The sequence below is a fragment of the Pan troglodytes genome, chromosome 6 (genome assembly GCF_028858775.2).
Source record: "Pan troglodytes isolate AG18354 chromosome 6, NHGRI_mPanTro3-v2.0_pri, whole genome shotgun sequence".
NCBI classification, from domain to species: Eukaryota; Metazoa; Chordata; class Mammalia; order Primates; family Hominidae; genus Pan; species Pan troglodytes.
Genome location: NC_072404.2, coordinates 85,605,299 through 85,625,996, shown reverse-complemented (window position 1 = coordinate 85,625,996; position 20,698 = coordinate 85,605,299). Strand labels below are relative to the sequence as shown.

Here is a 20,698-nt window from a genome sequence, read left to right as displayed (position 1 = left end):
GTGAGCCGCCACACTTGGCCTAAATAGATTAATTCTCAATTATCCTGCTTCTCTGCCCCCATGCCTTCCCTGCCCTCCCAGCTTCCCTCAATCTGTCCTCTCCAAAATGCAATGGTACCTTTCCTACCCCTACCCCAATGCCAATCTTCTTCTCCCTCTAGCTTCCCCCAAACTCAAGGGCACGACTATTCATGTAGGAGTGCTCCTTGATTTCTTTCTTTCTTTTTTTTTTTTTGAGACAGTGTCTTACTCTGTCACCCAGGCTGGAGTGCAGTGGCACAATCAGGGCTCACTGCAGCCTCGACCTCCCGAGCTCAAGCAATCCTCCCACCTCACTCTCCCAAGTAGCTGGGACTACAGGTTCATGCCACAATGCCCTGCTAATTTTTGTACTTTTTGTAGAGATGAGGTCTTCTATGTTTCCCAGGCTGGTCTCAAACTCCTGAGCTCAAGTGATCCACCCACTTCGGCCTTCCAAAGTGCTGGGATTACAGGCATGAGCCATCGCGCTCGGCCTGATTTCTCTCTTTCTCTTACCCCCATACCCATTCCATCAGCCACCTCATAGGCTCCACTTCCAGATATATTTGAAATCCACCTGCTTCTCCCCTCCTCAGCTGCTACTCCCCTCATTCAACCATGGTCATCTCTTTCCAGGATTCCTGCACCACCTACAGAAAATGGTGAGATGAGCCAGAGAGGTAGCTCATGCCTGTAATCCCAGCACTTTAGGAGGCTGAGGTGGGTGGATCACTGGAGGTCAGGAGTTCGAGACCAGCCTGGCCAACATGGTGAAACCCCGTCTCTATTAAAAATACAAAAAACTCGCCGGGCATGCTGGTGGGCACCTGTAGTCCCAGCTACTGGGAGGCTGAGGCAGGAGAATTGTTTGAACCTGGGAGGCAGAGGATGCAGTGAGCCAAGATCACACGACTGCACTCCAGCCAGGGTGACAGAGCAAGACTCTAGTTTCAAAAAAAAAAAAAAGAGAAGAAAAAAAATGGTGAAATGAACCATTTTCACTCTTGCCTCCTTCCACACAACAGCCAGAGTAATCTTTTTTGTTTCTTTTTAAATTAATTAATTTTTTTTTTTGAGTCAAGGTCCTACTGTGTCTCACTCAGGCTAGAGGGCAGTGGCATGATCATAGCTCACTGTAGCCTTGACCTCCTTGGCTCAAGCGATCCTCCTGCCTCAGCCCCCTAAGTAGTTGGGACTACAGGCACACATCACCATGCATGGCTAACATAAAAAATATTTTTGTAAAGACAGTATCTCACTATGTTGCCAAGGCTGGTCTTGTACTCCTGGACTCAAGAGATCCTCCTGCATCAGCCTCCCAAAGCAATGTGATTACAGGCATGAACCACTGTGCCTGGCCTGTTTCAAAATATATATATATTTGAGACAGGGTCTCTCTCTGTCACCCAGGCTGGAGTGTAGTGTTGCGAACATAGCTCACTGTAGCCTCAAACTCCCAGGCTCAAGTGATCCTCCCACCTCAGCCTCCCAAAGTGCTGGGATTACAGACATGAGCCACTGTGCCTAGCCTCTCCTATACCTTTTAAAGCCTTTTGTTATTTGTGTAACATACTATAATCACTGTTAGGAATCTTGCCTCTCCTATACCTTTTAAAGCCTTTTGTTATTTGTGTAACATACTATAATCACTGTTAGGAACCTTGCCTCTCTCAATAAAATATTTTAGGTAGCATTCTGTATGGATACTAGCTTCCTTAGTTTGGGTTTTTTTTTTTTTTTTGGTTTTATGACTGCAGAGGATTACTTCAAAAGGACACACCATAATTTATTGGCCAGGCATGGTGGCTCATGCCTGTAATCCCAGCACTTTGGGAGGCTGAGGTGGGTGGATTACCTGAGGTCAGGAGTTTGAGACCAGCCTGGCCAACGTGGTGAAACCCCGTCTCTACTAAATACAAAAAATTAGCAGGTCATGGTGGCACACACCTGTAATCCCAGCTATTTGGGAGGCTGAGGCAGGAGAATCGCTTGAATCTGGGAGGTGAAGGTTGCAGTGAGCTGAGATCCCACCACAGCAATATGTCTCAAAAAAAAAAAAAAAAAGGACGCGCCATAATTTATTAATCATTCCCACATTGATCAACATCTGGGTCATCTCTAATCATTTATTCTTGCAGTCAATGCTGCAATGAATAACTTCTTAAACCACTTTACACTTAAGCAAGGATATCTACAAGTTAGAATCCTAGAAGTGAAACTGATCAAATATATGTACATTTGTCATTTTGATAGATATTGTCAGATTCCCTTCTATAGAAATTGCACCCAGCCGGGTGCGGTGGCTTATGACTGTAATCCCAGCCTTTTGGGAGGCCAAGGCAGGTGGATCACCTGAGGTCAGGAGTTCGAGACTAACCTGACCAATATGGTAAAAGCTCGTCTCCACTAAAAATACAAATATTACCCAGGTGTGGTTGTGGGTGCCTGTGGTCCCAGCTACTTGGGCGGCTGAGACAGGAGAATTGCTTGAACCCAGGAGGCAGAGGTTGCAGTGAGCCGAGATCGCGCCACTGCACTCCAGCCTGGGTGACAGAGGGAGACTCCATCTCAAAAAACAAACAAACAAAAATTAGCCAGCCGTGCTGGCGTGCACCTGTAATCCTAGCTACTCAGGAGGCTGAGGCAGGAGAATCACTTGAACCTGGGAGATGGAAGCTGCAGTGAGCCGAGATTGCACCACTGCACTCCAGCCTGGGTGACAGAGCGAGAGTCGGTCTCAAAAAAAAAAAAAATTGCACCCATTTTCGATCTCATCAGCAATGTTTTTGAGTGCTTGTTTCCCATTCCTTCGAAAACATGAATGGGTCATTAGTCATTACCCTCTCAGCTTAACCTCTCTAAGCAACTTCCCACTATCCTTGGAAACAGCATCTAATTTCCTCGCCACGGCCTCCAAGGGCTTGCCTACACTATTTGACTCCCGCCTGTCTCGCTTCCCGTGCCCTGCTGAAGGCAAGTGTTAGAGACATCTAAGGGATGCCAGCCAGCAGGGTTGGGAGGGAGCTGGCATTTCTTCCCAAGGGGATGTGTGCTTGGGCAGTGGACCTGCAGACTGTGCCCATCCTATGAATGTGGGGAAAGAGAGCATGGCACATGAATGCTAGGGAAGGCAGGCTGCAGTTTCATAACTTTGGGGGATTGCCCGAAGGTACGATGGACCTGGGGAAATTGGGGCATTGGGGTGCCTGTTTAAAGCCATCGTCTGTAAGTGAGCCATGTCACAGGCCAGCCAGCAGAGGACAGTATTCTGCTTTGGGATAAGGCCATTTCTCCATCAGACCAGAGGAAGCCAAACCCAGCTGTCCATCTACCACAGGGCAGTGAGGACCCGGCGTGGGGGCTGCAGAGCAGTTAAATGAGCCGGAGTCCGCAGCTGGCAACCAACCCCTGCGTTCTACCGATGACAGCCTCCTGTTGAACAAGGAGCCGCACTGCTCCCTGGGGCACGGGCCTGAGAAGCTGGGACCACCTGGGGTGGGGGGCTGGAGGGACCTGATGTCCTGCTCCCCTGGGATGCCCAGGTGGTGGATGAGGTCCAGGTCCCACCCAACCCTCAACCATTCCATCCCTGCAGTCATTCCGTGCCTTCCCAAGGTGTCTGCAGATGTGCAGTGGAGGTTGGGGGTCAATCCAGGAACCACCCGAGAACTGGCTAAGTGGGGTGCCTGGCATTGGTCCCGAGCTGTCTCAGCTGTGCAAAGTGAGATATCACCTTCTAAACCCTACGATGCACCTGTAAAGGGAAAATGTGAAATCTCAAGACCCCCGAAACTTATGCCAAAGGGAAAGCTAAGCTTAAAGGCTGAGTCACGCAACACACTGTCTCTCTGTGTCTGTCTGTCTGTCTGTCTGTCTGTCTGTCTGTCTCTCTCTCTCTGTGTGTGTGTATGTTAGACAGGGTCTTGCTCTGTCACCCAGGCTGGAGTGCAGTGACGCGATCATGGCTCACTGTTGCAGCCTGGACCTCCTGGGCTCAAACAATCCTCCCTCCTCAACCTCCCAAAGTGCTGGGATTACAGGCATGAGCCACTGCACCCAGCCGGGAAGAAGTATTGATACAAGCAACAACATGATGAATGTCAGATCATCTGGCTGAGTGAACGAAACTAGGCCAAAACCACAAGTGCATATTATACGATTCCATTCATATAACATTTTAGAAAATCTAAACGAATCTACAGTGACACAAAGCAGCCATTGGTTGCCTGGGGATAAAGAAGGCAGGGATTATAGAGTAGAAGGGATTATAGAGGGGTGAGATATAATTTTTGGGGGTGGTGGGTATGTCATTATCTAAATTGTGATAGTTTCATGGGTGTGTGTATATATATGTATATGTATATATATGTGTATATATGTATGTATATGTATATATGTGTGTATATATGTGTGTGTATATATATATATGTCAAAATGTATCAAAATCTATACTGTAATTATATGTAGTTTATTGTAAGTAAATCAAACCTTTTTCGTTTTTTCGAGACGGAGTTTCATTCTGTTGCCCAGGCCGGAGTGCAGTGGCACAATCTTGGCTCACTGCAACCTCCACCTTCTGGGTTCAAGTGATTCTCTTGCCTCAGCTTCCCGAGTAGCTGGGACCACAGGTGCCTGCCACCACGCCTGGCTAATTTTTGTATTTTTAGTAGAGACAAGGTTTTGGCATGTTGACCAGGCTGGTCTTGAATTCCTGACCTCAAGCAATCCTCCTGCCTTGGCCTCCCAAAGTGCTGGGATTACAGGAGTGAGCCACCACACCCGGCCTCAGTAAATAAAATTTTAATAAAACTTTTTTTTTTAATGCCAATATAGTCATGTCTGTAATCCCAGTGCTTTGGAAGGCCAAGGCAGGAGGATTGCTTGAGGCCAGGAGTTCGAGACCAGCCTGGGCAATATAGCTAGAACTTCTGTTTACCAAAAAAATGCTGATGTGTCAAAAATAAATATTTTTCATCACTGGCTCAAATTTTAATATCTTCCTTTGCCATGTATACTGCATGAGGTGGGGAATGGGAGAATGGAATAATTAGGGAAAGTAAAGATGATCAAGGCTCAGTGTCAATTCTACAATATATTGCTTTCATTGCCTTAACCATGCATGCTTATTACAGCAATGTCAGAACAAGGTTGAGACGGGGTCTCGCCGTGTCGCCCAGGCTGGAGTGCAATGCCGTGATCTCGGCTCACTGCAACCTCTGCCTCCCAGGTTCAAGCAATTCTCCTACCTCAGCCTCCTGAGTAGCTGGGATTACAGGCGCGTGCCACCACGTCCGCCTAACTTTTTGTATCTTTAGTAGAGACGGGGTTTCACCATATTGGCCAGGCTGGTCTCGAAGTCCTGACCTCGTGATCCACCTGCCTCGGCCTCCCAAAATGCTGGGATGACAGGCGTGAGCCACAATGCCCAGCCTATAACATTTTTATAAATGTTTTTGAGTGAATGGAGAAATTAATTACTCTGTTCTGTGATGCTTGGTGTTTGTCAGCTTTAAATCCCCCGTAGCACTCAGATCTTAGAGACAGAACTTTGGTCTTTATGGGTGAATTACAACCAATTCCATTTACATTACTTTCATTTCTCTATACGCTAAAGTTACCTTTTTTTTTTTTTTCTTCAGTCTATTGCCCAAGCTGGAGTGAGGTGGTGCGATATCAGCCCATTGCAGCCTCCAACTTTTGGGCTCAAGCAATCCTCCCACCAGCCTCCCGAGTAGCCAGGACTACAGGCATGCGCTATCATGCCAGGCTTATTTTTAAAATTTTTTGTAGAGATGGAGTCTCACTATGTTGCCCAGATTGGTCTCAAACGCTTGGCCTCAAGCGATCCTGCCTCAGCCTCCTAAAGCACTGGGATTACAGACGTGAGCTACTTATTAATAAATTTCTGGATTATAGAGGGTCATATAGGTTTAAATTGATAAATTGAAACCAGCAGATTTCTGGCATTTAGAATGCTTCCTCAACACCTTTCCAAGAAGGCTGGCTGTGGCCAGGCATGGTGACTCACACCTATAATCCCAACACTTTGGGAGGCCAAGGCAGGTGGATCACCTGAGGTCAGGAGTTTGAGATCAGCCCGACCAACATGGTGAAACCCTGTCTCCAGCCTGGGCGACAGAGTGAGACTCTGTCTCAAAAAAATAAAAAGAAATAGAACAACTTTAGAGATCTAATGACCCAAGTTCAAATCCTAGCTCTTCCACTAACTCACAGTGTGACCTCCTCACATCCTATTCGTCCCTCGGTCAATCTTATCTGTTTTCTTCATCAAAACCCTGCAAGATAAGACTTAGTTCCCATCTTATAGATGAGGAAACTGAGGCTCCCTTACCCAAGATCACTCAGGCAGCGAGTGAAAGAGCCAGGGTGAGGTCCTGCTTCCTCCTGACTTCCAGCCTGAGCTCCACCAGCTCCACACTGGCTGCTTCTCAAATGCTAATGTAGGAGCCATTAATGTCTCCTTTAAGGGAACATTAAAGGAAATGGCCAGTATAACATGGTATTTATCTCCTGGTTTTTGGCTTGGCTCATGCCTGGAATCCCAACACTTTGGGAGGCCCAGGCACGAGGATCACTTGAGCCCAAGAGTTTGAGACCAGCCTGGGCAACATAGTGAGACCTCTGTCTGTACAAACAACAACAACAAAAAGGCCCAGTGGGCTGGGCGTGGTGGCTCAAGCCTGTAATCCCAGCATTTTGGGAGGCTGAGGTGGGCGGATCACCTGAGATCGGGAGTTCGAGACCAGCCTGACCAACATGGTGAAACCCCGTTTCTACTAAAAATGCAAAATTAACCGGGCATGCTAGCGCATGCCTGTAATCCTAGCTACTCGGGACGCTGAGTCAGGAGAATCGCTTGAACCGGGGAGGCGGAGGTTGCGGTGAGCCAAGATCACACCATTGCACTCCAACCTGGGGAACAAAAGCGAAACTCCGTCTCAAAAAAAAAAAAAGTGCAGTGTCTCACACCTGCAATCCTAGGTTTCCCTTAAGGGAAACGTGAATATCTCCTGCACCTGCCCTCTCCGAGCCTAAACCCTCTGCACAGCAAATGCAGGAAACTCTTTCTACAGAGAGCTAGGTGGGCTGACTGGCCATGCCATCCTAGACTGGTGTACCTCAGGTCTCCTCTTCAAAAAATATCTTGAAATTCTTGCCAGAAATTCAGTGTGAAATGCATTCGGGATGGTGGCTGTTGTTATAACAGTCCCCAGGGGTCTCAATTACGTGAGAACCCTCGGCTTCTGGACAAGAGACAAGGAAGGGAAGTAGGTCACATCCCAAAGGCATCAGGGCTAATAACTTTGCATTGAACATTTTCTGTGGCCCCACTGTGTGCTAGGTGCCAGGGCTGTGGATACAGACACAGGTATAAATCAGACATGGCTTCTGCCCTTGGTAAGCTCACAATTACGGGCACAAATATGCAATGATAGTATAATATGGGAAGTGCTACCACAGCTACAATGTCACAGAACACATGATGGAAACTCAGGGAAGATCGGGAGTGGGAAGAAGTCTGAAAAGATTCCTGCAAGAGCCCGGGCATGGTGGCTCACGCCTGTAATCTCAGCACTTTGGGAGGCCAAGGCAGGTGGATCATGAGGTCAGGAGTTCAAGACCAGCCTGGCCAAGATGGTGAAACACGGTCTCTACAAAAATACAAAAATCAGCTGGGCGTGGTGGCACGCTTGTAATCCCAGCTACTCGGGAGGCTGAGGCAGCGAACTGCTTGAACCAGGGAGGAGGAGGTTACAGTGAACAGACATTACACCACTGCACTCCAGCCTGGGTGACAGAGCAAGACTTCATCTCAAACAACAACAAAAAAAACTCCTGGAAGACTTGTTGCCTAATTTTAAGTTACTTAACTTCTCTGTATCTCCATTGCTTCATCTGTAAAACGGGCATAATTACAGAACCAGCCTCACAAGGGTTGTGAAAATGTAATGAGTAACTACATAAAAAGCACACAACAGGCTAGGCATGGTGGCTCACACCTGTCATCCCAGCACTTTGGGAGGCCAAGGCGGGACGATTGCCCAAGCCCAGGAGTTCAAGACCAGCCTGGGCAACAGAGCAAGATCCCATCTCTACAAAAAAGAAGCAACTAGCTAGGTGCGGTAGCACGCACCTGTGGTTCCAGCTACTTGGGAGGCTGAGGCAGGAGGATACCATGAGCCCGGGAGGTCAAGGCTGCAGTGAGCTATGATTGTGCTACTGAAGCAGGACACACAAGCCCCAAAATTTAGCCTCCTTCCTTCAGAGCCAGCAGGAGCTTCTAAGCTATGGGGGGCAGCAGTTACAGCTGAGTCAAACCAAAGCCTGCAGCCAAGGGCAAGGAGCTGATAACACTAGGGTGGGTGTGTGGGGAAGGAGCCAAATACTTCTACCATGTGAGGGGAGGGAGTACTGGGCAGGGTCACTGGAGAAAGCGAAAAAGGTAGTACCCTTGAAGGTACTGCTGGGCACAGTGGCTCATGTCTGTAATTCCAGCACTTTGAGAGGTCAAGGCAGTCTTATCACCTGAGGTCAGGAGTTCGAGACCAGCCTGGCCAACGTGGTGAAATCCCATATCTACTAAAAATGCAAAAATTAGCTGGGCGTGGTGATGCACACCTGTAGTCCCAGCTACTCGGGACTCGGGAGGCTGAGGCACAAGAATCACTTGAATCTGGGTGGCAGAGGTGGCAGTGAGCAGAGATCACGCCACTGCACTCCAGCCTGGGTGACAGAGTGAGACTCTTGTCAAAAAAAAAGGAAGGTCTACCTTAAACTGCTGTTCTCCAGCAAAAGCACTTTTCAAAATGTAAAGTGCTGAAATAGATCTCGGTTATGAGTGTTCTATTACATCCCTAACTTTTGAGTCCCTTCCATTGAATCCCTCTCCCGTTTCCTGTCCCTTTTCCTTTTTTTTTTTTTTTCCGAGATACAGTCTTGCTCTGTCACCCAGGCTGGAGCGCAGTGGTGCGATCTCGGCTTGCTGCAACCTCCGCCTCCTGGGTTCAAGCGATTCTCCTGCCTCAGCTTCCGGAGTAGCTGGGATTACAGGCACGCGCCACCATGCCGGGCTAATTTTTGTAGTTTTATTAGAGACGGGGTTTCACTATGTTGGCCAGGCTGGTCTCTAATTCTTGACCGCGTGATCCGCCCGCCTCGGCCTCCCAAAGTGCTGGGATTGCAGGCGTGAGCCACCGTGCCCAGCCTCCTGCCCCTTTTCTTCAATCTGAAGATAAAGCTGCCCCTGGCTGTACTGGAGGCCAATTCCGGGCCATAGCAGGAGGAACTGAGTTCTAATTCTGTCTTTGCCATGTAACTGAATTACCCAGGGCCCTCCCTAGTCCTGTTTCCTCTTTGGTGTAATAGGGATGAATACAGATGGGAAAATCGTGATATGAAAGAGTTCTGTGAGCTGTAAGGCATAATAATCATGAGGTATTATTACAGGACCAACAGGTGCCTAGGCCTGCTGTGCAATAACAGACCAGTTACACTGAGGAAGCAGGGTTATCAGCAGAAAAAGGATTTAACGATGGCAGGGTGCCTAGGAGGAGACGCGGGGAGACCATCAAATCCATCTTCCCCAAGGAGTTCCGGGCTGGGATTTTAAAGGGCATTGTGAAGGGTGAGAGGCTGGAAAATTGGGGTCATCGACTGGTCAGGGTAAGGGGGTTGAAATCCTCAGGATATGGAAACTGCAGTCCCCATTGAGTCTTGCTTCTGTGGGCTCCTTCAGAACAACTGGTGTCAGTAATTATGCTGGTATGTGGGACCTGAAAGAATATCTCCAAGGGAAAACGTTTCATAATGTTCAAGTTGTTACCTATGGAGTTAAGGGGAATTGTAATCTTGTGACAGGGTCTACGTGATTCTAGGACAGACGATGGGCACCTATCATAGCTGATACACAGAGCTATGAGCAAGCAGGTCGGAGAGCAAGGTGACCTAGTGATGAACGCAGAGTGTGCTGCAAGCTTCGTTTATTTTCGTTTTTCCCCCTCCTTTCTTCCCTGATTAATTTCCTAAAGTTTATAGGAGCAGTTTCAGTACCAGCCCGAGTAGGATGGAATCAAACACGGTGCTGGAACATTCCTACCCGGAAGTGGCCCCGACCCCCCGCCCCCTCGTCCCGGCCTCCCACGCACGGGGGCGGGCTGATCGGCGCGACCGGATTGGGCAACTTTGCATGGGGCGGGGCCTCTGGGAGGCGTGGCCTCCGGCCGGCTCCTCTGCTGTTGCCAAGGGAAACTGCCGCGAGGAGGCGGAAGGAGCAGAGGACCGGCAGCCGGCGTCGAGGCGGAGCGCGGGAACGACGGCGGCCATGGCGGCCTCGGGGCCCGGGTGTCGCAGCTGGTGCTTGTGTCCCGAGGTGCCATCCGCCACCTTCTTCACTGCGCTGCTCTCGCTGCTGGTTTCCGGGCCTCGCCTGTTCCTGCTGCAGCAGCCGCTGGCGCCCTCGGGCCTCACGCTGAAGTCCGAGGCCCTTCGCAACTGGCAAGGTGAGCAGGGGCGGGCCGGGATCGCGGGGCGAGTCCTTGTCCTCCGACTTTGCCGGTTCCTGGGCTCTAGCCTCCGGGACTCGCCCCTTCAGGCCTCACCGCCAGTCTCCCCCTGTCTCGGTCCTCATCACCATGCCCGCCCCCCGGAGGACCGACCTCCAGCACCGTCTCTTGCTCTCCATGTTCCACACCTTTGTCTGCAGACCCCATCTTCGTCATCACTGTAATCCCTTCCCTACCCGAATTTGTTCCCTTCCCTGTCGCCACCAGACTGGTCAAGGCCCCAAATCCATTCGCTAGCAAATCCATGCTCGCTCTCCAAGGGTAAAGATTTTTCGTCTCCCCCTCCCATTTCACATACACACCTACGTCTGCTTTAGGCCTAAGCCCCACTGAAAAACGTTTTTCTCTCACCTACATCACGACAATTGGACTTTATCCACAAACCCCTATAAGCTCTATAAACGTCCTGCCCTCTTGAGATTTGGAATTTCTTCTGCTTTTTCATCTGTATCTTAATCTTGACTGCCATTCCCAGCTCATGGGGGTACCAGGGTGTCTTCTGCCTTTGGAGAGAAGTGTTTGTTTTTCTCTAGGGGAGAGAAATTTTGCAGACCAATTAAGTATAAACATCCATTCCTAAAAGACATTCCTAGTCTCCGTGTCTTCCTCATTTTCTCGAGAGGAACACAGGAAATTTGCATATCTCCTGCTGTTTTGCAAAGCACACACACTGATATGTATTAATTTCGTTTAACCCTCACAAGGATCCCATAATGTAGGACCTGTTAATGGCCCGTTATCTAGATAAGATTGAGGTTTCATGCAGAGAATCGCAGAGCTGTTGCGTCATGCAATTGAGATAGGAATCTAGATTTTTTTTTTATTCTGTGATGTTTTGGAACTAGAGCCTTCGGGTAGATAATCTCCAAATCATGTAGAGTTGCTTCTAGAATCTTTTCATGTTTATACTTGGAATTTCAGTTTTGGAAATACTCAACAAATAATGAAGTACTCTTCAGATAATGAAGCCTCTGGTGATGGCCAGACTGAGGTATATGGTTCCATAGCCTGTTTCCCCACTCCAATCTAAAACTGTTCCCCCCACCCTAGGTATACATAGCACCACCTCACAGACAGAAGCAAAATGCCAACCTAACCTTAACCTCCCACTTTCTGGGGTTCACTGCTTCCCTGGGTGTGGGTTTCGTGGATATGTGAGCGTTAGAGACGTAAGGGACCTTTGAAGTCCTCAATCTAACTCTTGTTACTTTACAGTGAGGAAACTGACGCCTAGAGGACCTGTGACATGATTAAACTCAGCCAGCCTGGATGTAATAGAGCCGAGATTCCACTCCAAGTCTTTAGACTCCCAAGTCCAATATTACCATCAGTTCTTTGGTCTCTCTCCTTGAGTTTAGTCGTGTTTGGGCCTTCAGGGACATAAAAATACTTAAGAGATAACCACTTCTAAAATTTTTTTAGAGATAGGGTCTTCGTCTTACCCAGGCTGGAGTGCAGAGATGCAATCATAGCTCACTGCAGCGTTCAACTCCTGGACTCAAGCGAGCCTCCTGCCTCAGCCTCCCAAGTAGCTGGGACTACAAGTACACATCATCACACCTGACTAATTTTTAATTTTTTTTTAAAGACGGGGGTCTCACTATGTTACCTAGGCTGGTCTTGAACTCCTGGGCTCAAGTGATCCTTCCACCTAAGCCTCCCAAAATGCTGGGATTACAGGTGTGAGCCACCATGCCTGGCGATAACTGCTTTTAGAAAAATAAAAGGCCAGGAATGATGGTTCATATGTGTAGTTTCAGCACTTTGGGAATTCAAGGCAGGAGGATCACTGGAGGCCAGGAGTTCAAGGCTAGCCTGGGCAACATAGCAAGACTTCATCTCTACAAATAAAAATTTAAAAAAAGGAAAAGGAGGATTCTTTGATGTCTTATTACATATAAAGCATCAGTCTACCTGTAAGATCGGATAAGCACTTTCTGAGGAGACTTATAATTTCTATAATCTTTATTGTTAATGATAGTGTTATAATTCTTACAGCTGCAAAATAATTCATGGTCCCTTTTTTCTTCCTCTGAACAGCCACTATGGAAGGAGGGGTCAGGATTACAGCAGAGGAGACTGGCACACAGAGTGTTAAGTGACACCCACTCAATCCACCCCGAAGCTGTTACACTTAATTAACCCTCAAACTGCCCAGTGAGGTAGGTCAGTATGAAAACCTGAAAAAGGATTATAAAGCACTTTACAAATTCAGAGACTGCCCTCTACCGAAAAGTATTATTTTTTTCCCTCTGGAAGTCAGTTACCGCTAAGAGTTGCACCAGGCCTGGGGAAGTGTAGGTATTAGATATTCATGCCTCTCCTTTGAGGCTCTGGGTCCTTCATTGTTGAACGCACTGCTTGTATTGCCTCCTCCTGCGACTCGCTGGCTCTCACTTCTCTGTCACGGAGGGGGGCTCTCTGCCTTTCCTAGGCGGCTTATAACCTGGCTTCCCTCCTGGGAGCAACCCGCCGCCAGGCCTCTAACCCGGCTCCCTCTGCAGTTTACAGGCTGGTAACCTACATCTTTGTCTACGAGAATCCCATCTCCCTGCTCTGCGGCGCTATCATCATCTGGCGCTTTGCTGGCAATTTCGAGAGAACCGTGGGCACCGTCCGCCACTGCTTCTTCACCGTGATCTTCGCCATCTTCTCCGCTATCATCTTCCTGTCATTCGAGGCTGTGTCATCACTGTCAAAGCTGGGGGAAGTGGAGGATGCCAGAGGTTTCACCCCAGTGGCCTTTGCCATGCTGGGAGTCACCACCGTCCGTTCTCGGATGAGGCGGGCCCTGGTGTTTGGCATGGTTGTGCCCTCAGTCCTGGTTCCGTGGCTCCTGCTGGGTGCCTCGTGGCTCATTCCCCAGACCTCTTTCCTCAGTAATGTCTGCGGGCTGTCCATCGGGCTGGCCTGTATCCTTCCTAGCAGAGAGCTATAGAACAACGCATGTCAAAGGGTGAACCAGGCTGGAGGGTCTGGGGTGTCAAGTAGATAAAATCGGGCTTATTTTGTATTTTTTCGAAACAGAGTCTCTGTCACCCAGGCTGGAGTGCAGTGGCATGATCTCAACTCACTGCAACCTCTGCCTCCTGGGCTCAAGCAATCCTGCCTCAACCCCCTGAGTAGCTGGGACTACGGGTGTGCACCACTACACCCGGCTAATTTTTATATTTTCTTTTTAGTAGAGACAGGGTTTCACCATGTTGCCCAGGCTGGTCTTGAACTCCTGGTCTCAGGTGATCTACCCACCTTGGCCTCCCAAAGTGCTGGGATTACAGGTGTGAGCCACCGTGGCCGAGTCATATCTGATCATAATTTTTTTTTACTTTTTTTTCATATCTGGTAATTTTTTATTTTATGCTAGACACTGAATGCTGTATTAGGGGCTCTAGATTTTGTTGTTTTCCTTTAAAAAATGTTGACTTTTGTTCTGATAGGCGGTTAACTTACTTGAAGATTGGCTTGAAACTTGAGGTTTGTTTCTAAGCTCTTTTCGGGAGAGTCTAGCATAGCCTTTATTCAAAGGCTGAATCTTTGTGGCTGCCTCATCAGTGGTGGGTGACTTAGGTCAGACGACCAGGATACCACCAAGTTGCTGGGGATGGTGACAGGGTATGGAGGAAGCACAGCCAGAGAGGCCCACATGAAGCTCACATGGTCGCACTGAAGCAGGTGCCCTCTATTTGGGATAAAAGGACAAGAGGTGTTAGTCCCTCGGGATGATACTGGTACAGCTTCCTGCCTCATCCTGCTACACCAGCAGAGGCATGTCCTGGCTTCTGACTGACTGCAGTGGCTAGAAGGGTGCAAGTGATGACACACATGGGTGTAGGAGAAGGGACAGCATTAATACCCCCTGCTGCTGGGCGCATTCATTCCCGGTGAGGCACAGTGAGTAGAAACCTTTGGCTCTGGGGTCAGGCGCAGTGGCTCATGCCTGTAATGCTAGCACTTTGGGAGGCCGAGGCAGGCAGATCACGAGGTCAGGAGTTTGAGACCAGCCTAGCCAATATGGTGAAATACCGTCTCTACTGAAAATACAAAAATTAGCTGGGTGTGGTGATGGGCACCTGTAGTCCCAGCTACTCTGGAGGCTGAGGCAGGAGAATGGTGTGATCTGGGAGGCAGAGCTTGCAGTGAGCCAAGATCACACCACTGCACTCCAGCCTGGGCTACTAGAGTGAGACTCCATCTCAAAAAAAAAAAAAAACCTTTGGCTCTGGGTTTCCCCTGAGCTGCAAACTCCAGCCAGAGTGTGCAGTGTGCTAAGCATGAAGGCTTCTGTAGAGTGAGTGGGAACCTGTGTTTTCCCCGGGGAGTGTTCGGCCCTCCTCCCTTTGCTGCCTCCAGTTTCACTTAACACGCCAACCTCAGATGGCCTCACCTACTGCTATTCCATCGACCTCTCAGAGCGAGTGGCGCTGAAGCTCGATCAGACCTTCCCCTTCAGCCTGATGAGGAGGATATCCGTGTTCAAGTACGTCTCAGGGTCTTCAGCCGAGAGGAGGGCAGCCCAGAGCCGGAAGTAAGTGACAGAACTCTTAAGTGCTGTTAAATCTTTTTTTAAAAAAAATTATTATTTTTTTTTTTGAGACGGAGTCTCACTTTGTCACCCAGGCTGTAGTGCAGTGGCGCAATCTCGGCTTACTGCAACCTCTGCTTCAGGTTCAAGTGATTCTTCTGCCTCAGTCTCCTCAGTGTCTGGGATTACAGGTGCCCACCACTACATCCAGCTAATTTTTTTGTATTTTTAGTAGAGATGGGGTTTCACCATGTTGGCCAGGCTGGTCTCGAACTCCTGACCTTGTGATTGACCTGCCTCGGCCTCCCAAAGTGCTGGGATTACAGGCGTGAGCCACTGCCCCCGGCCAAATGCTGTCAAATCTTATTCTGTTTTTTTATTCTTTTTTTTATTTGAGGACAGGGTCTTGCCCTGTTGCCCAGGCTGGATTGCAGTGGTATGATCATAGCCCGCTACAGCCTCACACTCGTGGACTCAAGTGATCCTCCCACCTCAGCCTCCCAAGTAACTGAGACTACAGGCACATACCATCATACCTAGCTAACTTAAATTTTTTGTAGGGACAGGGTCTCACTGTGTTACCAAGGCTGGTCTCAAACTCCTGGTCTCAATCAATCCTTCCTTGATTTCTCAAAGTACTGGGATTACAGGTGTGAGCCACTGAGCCTGGCCTAACCTTATTATTAAAGCAACTCCAGGGCATGTAGAGGGTGTGGCTGGTTTATTGCCATAAGTGATAAAGAAATGAGGTGCGGCAGATTGGAAAATCGTGCACAGATGTCTTCTGAGCATTCTGGATTCTGCACAACTGCTTCTGAAGTAGCAACAGCAGGAAAGGGAAGGCATTTGAGGACACTTAACATGTGATCCTGAGTGACTTGTAGATAGGCTGGGCAGGAAGGCCCCCATCTAATTGACATTAGACACATACCCGCTGCAGGTCAGCCTGGGCTGTGACACACAGTAGCCTTGATAAGTGCAGATGGGGCTGGGTGCGATGGCTCACGCCTGTAATCCCAACACTTTGGGAGGCCAAGGTGGGCAGATCATATGAGGTCAGGAATTTGAGACGAGCCTGGCCAACGTGATGAAACCCCATCTCTGCTAAAAATACAAAAATTATCCAAGCGTGGTGGTGGTTGCCTGTAATCCCAGCTACTCAGGAGGCTGAGGCAGGAGAAGCACTCGAACCTGGGAGGTGGAGGTTGCAGTGCACCGAGATCACACCACAGCACTCCAGCCTGGTCGACAGAGCGAGACACTGTCTCCCAAGAAAAAAAAAAAAAAAAAAAAAAAAAAGGTGCAGACAGTCCACACAGCCAACTAGGCTGCTTAGGAGGTGGCCCAGCCCAGGTTTTCTGGTGAGGTTTACTGTTTTCCAGTTGGCTGATTAACTCACAGATGGAAAGTGCTGGTAAGCCGCCAGAGCTTGTGTGGCCTGGCTGCTTCATTTTATAAAGGAGGCCCAAAGAAGACAAGGGTCTTTCTCACCCACTCTGTTTCCAGGTAACAGAGTCAGGAGAGGGGCCATCTGGAAGCACGTCCCCTGCTTAGGAGGCCACCTCCCTCCCTCTCCCCTGTTCCCAGTGCCTCCTGCCTCTGAGTTCTCCGCTGGTTTCTGTCCATGCTGAGACCTCACAGTGTAGGATTTTTTCTTTCCTTCAGTGGTCCTCCCCCAAAAAAAGGAGCTCGCTGGGAAAGGCGTGTTCATCCATTTTGTATTGCTATAAAGAAATACCTGAGCCTGGGTCATTTATAAGAAAAGAGGTTTATTTGGCTCATGGCTTCGTAGGCTACACTAGAATCATGGCACCGGCCTCAGGCAGCTTCCAATCATAGGGCAAGGGGAGGCGGCACCACACATTGAGAGAGGGAGGGAGGTGCTGGGCTCTTAAACACCCAGCTCTTACCTAAACTCAGAGGGAGAACTCATTACTATGGGGAAGAAGCCAAACCACTCACGCAAGGTCTGCCCCCGTGACCCAGACGCCTCCCACTGAGCTCCACCTCTAGTGCTGGAACACTGGGAATCACGTTTCTTTTTTTTTGAAACGGAGTCTCACTCTGTGGCCCAGGCTGGAGTGCAGTGGCGTGATCTCAGCTCACTGCAACCTCCACCTCCTGGGTTCAAGCGATTCTCCTGTCTCAGCCTCCCAAGTACTTGGAATTATAGGCGCGTGCCACTACACCCGGCTAAAGATCCATTTCAGCACATGATTTGGAGCAGAGGAAACGTCCACAGTGTATCGGAAGGCAAGGTGCTTGGTCCTTGGCCCTTTTTGGCCCGCCACCAGCTGTGGAGTAAATTTTCCCCTGCACGCTGGCCTGGATGTGGGGTTTTTGTTGAATAGGAAGCTGCCCCTTAGAGCTTCTTCCAAGAGGTGCTCCCAGCTGTCAACAGCTCAGAGCCCTTGGACTATTTTTCTAAAAGGCCAGGAGGGCTGCTGGGAAAACAGAAATGCGGACTCACCGCATTATTGCTTCAGGCAAGTAATTCCTGGGGTCTCAATGTGGGGGAGACTGTACATTTAGGACTAGGTGTTTTGTGGGTTTTAGTTGGTCTCATTGAATCTGGAGAACTGTCTGTCACCAAGGAATCCCCTCTGTAATAGCTGATGGTGGTCTCCAGCTGTATCTCACATACCAGAGCTCACTCTCCAAGACTGGCCCTGATGAGAAAGTTCTTCCATGCTGAAGGGCCGGGCGCGGTGGCTCACACCTGTAATCCCAGCACTTTGGGAGGCTGAGGCGGGTGGATCACGAGATCAGGAGATCGAGACCATCCTGGCTAACACGGTGAAACCCCATCTCTACTAAAAATACAAAAAATTGGCCATGTGCGGTGGTGGGCACCTGTAGTCCCAGCTACTCGGGAGGCTGAGCCAGGAGAATGGTGTGAACCTGGGAGGCGGAGCTTGCAGTGAGCCGAGATCACGCCACTGCACTCCAGCCTGGGCAAAAGAGCGAGACTCCCGTCTCCAAAAAAAAAAAAAAAAAGTTCTTCCATGCTGAATTGCAATCAGCCTCACAGACACTGCCACACCCAGTGCCAGGTCTGATCCTGCCTCACTGTGACAGGCAGATCTTAGGGTTTAAGAGGAAGATGGTGTTCCTTCTGTGTTCCCCACGTGACATGGAGTCCAGTCCCTCAGGTCTGGTGCCTGCTGCAGACACTCAGAATATTGTGTTTCAGGCAGCCTGACAGTGGTTCCAGGGCCATGTCACGACACGCATGTTTATTTTGTCAGCAAGATGGCCGTTTGGACAGCTTGTCTCCTCAGAGGCTCTTCTTGATAGATAAATTTTTTGTTTTTTTTTTTTACACAGGGTCTTGCTCTGTTGCCTAGGCTGGAGTGCAGTGGCACAGTCATAACTCACTGCAGCCTCAAACTTCTGGGCTTAAGCAGTCCTCCTACCTCAGCCTCTTAAGTACCTGGGACTAGAAGCATATGCCACCAGACCTGGCTAATTAAAAAAAAAAAAAACAATTTTTTTTTTTTGAGACGGAGTCTTGCTCTGTCACCCAGGCTGGAGTGCAGTGGCACAATCTTGGCTCACTGCAACCTCTGCCTCCCAGGTTCAAGCGATTCTCCTGCCTCAGCCTTCTGAGTAGCTGGGACTACAGGCGCCTGCCACCACACCTGGCTAATTTTTTTTTTTTAATTTTTAGTAGAGACCGGGTTTCATCATGTTGGCCAGGCTAGTCTCGAACTCCTGACCTCAGATGATCCACCCGCCTTGGCCTCCCAAAGTGCTGGGATTGCAGGTGTGAGCCACCATGCCCAGCCTGAATCCGTTCTCTTTGGGCAGAATTGTCGAGCCAGCCACACAGGCACTGGCAGCTGTGACCTGGTCCCGACGCTCCATCTGGTTTAGAAGCTGCTGTGAGCAGGTCACCCCTCCGGTGGTCTCAGTGGCAGGTCCAGTGTCCTTTCATACAACTCCCTTGCTGCAGGACTGCAACTGGCCCCACCCACCCTGGGCATCTGTGGTCTGATTGGTTGAGGTTAACCTTTCTCCCACTTGGTACTTAGAGCAAGTCACAGAAAACATCCAAGGCATGTTGTACTAGAAAGCGGGGGCAACCTCAAGCACAACAAGATGCCATGACCTTGCCAAGACTCGTTGAAGGACCATTTTCTCTCTTGTTCCATTCCAGACTGAACCCGGTGCCTGGCTCCTACCCCACACAGAGCTGCCACCCTCACCTGTCCCCAAGCCACCCTGTGTCCCAGACACAGCATGCCAGTGGTCAGAAGCTGGCCTCCTGGCCCTCCTGCACCCCCGGGCACATGCCCACCTTGCCTCCGTACCAGCCTGCCTCCGGCCTGTGCTATGTGCAGAACCACTTTGGTCCAAACCCCACCTCCTCCAGTGTCTACCCAGCTTCTGCGGGCACCTCCCTGGGCATCCAGCCCCCCACGCCTGTGAACAGCCCTGGCACGGTGTATTCTGGGGCCTTGGGCACACCAGGGGCTGCAGGCTCCAAGGAGTCCTCCAGGGTCCCCATGCCCTGAGAGAATTTCTAGGGAAGTCATCTCACTTGGCCTTCTGAAGGTCCTCCCTAAGATTGTCCTGACAAAAGTTACTTATTGAACACCTCTATGTGCCAGGCTCTGTGTTGGGTACTTTGATCAATGTCCCTGTTTCAGTCTCATCTGTACTCACGGCAGCCCTGTGGAGTACGGTGTACTGGCCCAGCTTACAGATGCAGAAAGCGAGACATTCTGCCATCAGATAAAGTCACGTGGCTCTTTAGTAACACAGACAAGGCTCCTCGCCAAGGAACTCGTGGCAGAAGAGGGCAGCAGTTGGCAGTAGCTGCCGATGTCTGTCCCCAGCTCCACCATTCCTCCCTGTGGCTGTGCCGTGCTCGTGGTTACAGTGTCCGTGTGTCCATGCGTCTGCCCTTCAGGAGCTCGCAGCTGGTGTGCTTGGCGGTCCTAGGCCTGTGTGGTGTCTCTCCCCTGCTGCAGGCGCCCCCACCCTGATTCCTTTCCCCAGAAGCGGTGGGATGGGCCCCCATGAACTGCAGCAGCATGCTGAGGTGTCCATGTTGTCTGCCTTTGTATAAAGAAACAGCCTCTGACCTGCCATGCTGGCGTGTGCTTCCTTTGTGGTCTGGCTGGGGAAGAGGGAGTGCGCTGAGATCTGGGCAGTGGCAATGTGTGGTGTGGCGGCAGAGAGGAGAGATGCACCAGGGCCAGGTCGGGCAGGTGACCAGGGCCCAGTGGGTCAGGAATGGGGGTCTCGTGGGGAGCAGGCAACTGAGATGGGTACCAGCAGGAGCCACTGCTGCCCTGAGAGAGAGGGGTGTTGCCAGAGCCCAGAAGCTGGGACTACAGTTAGGAGGGCTGCTGGCAGGGCTGTGCCAAGAAGGACATGGGCACTGCTGGCGATGTCCCTGAAGCAAGACGGGAGAAGACGCTGGCTTTACCACCAGTGTCTCCTGTTGGCCATGTTGACCAGGAACCAGGAGTGAGGGGCGGGGGGCCTCTATGAGACAGTGCAGGGCACTGATGAGTGTGGCTGAGCTGTCACTCACCTGGCCAGCCCTTGAGGACAGCTGGGG

The 20,698-nt window shown here is 50.0% G+C and overlaps 1 protein-coding gene across 2 annotated transcripts; it reads left to right on the top strand.

Annotated features, from left to right (window-relative positions):
* The first annotated feature begins 9,528 nt into the window (after positions 1-9,528).
* On the top strand, positions 9,529-20,220 carry RHBDD2 (rhomboid domain containing 2). 2 transcript variants are annotated; one of them, XM_519156.7, is made up of 5 exons: positions 9,529-9,667; positions 9,901-10,541; positions 13,109-13,516; positions 14,979-15,129; positions 19,286-20,220. In XM_519156.7, exons 2-5 carry the CDS (start codon positions 10,106-10,108, stop codon positions 19,641-19,643), a joined length of 1,353 nt encoding a protein of 450 aa, XP_519156.2. In that variant the 5' UTR covers positions 9,529-9,667; positions 9,901-10,105; the 3' UTR covers positions 19,644-20,220. The 2 variants fall into 2 exon arrangements, with proteins under 2 accessions (XP_519156.2, XP_024213959.1); XM_024358191.3 differs by lacking the exons at positions 9,529-9,667; positions 9,901-10,541 and adding an exon at positions 12,645-12,766.
* The last annotated feature ends 478 nt before the right edge of the window (positions 20,221-20,698 follow it).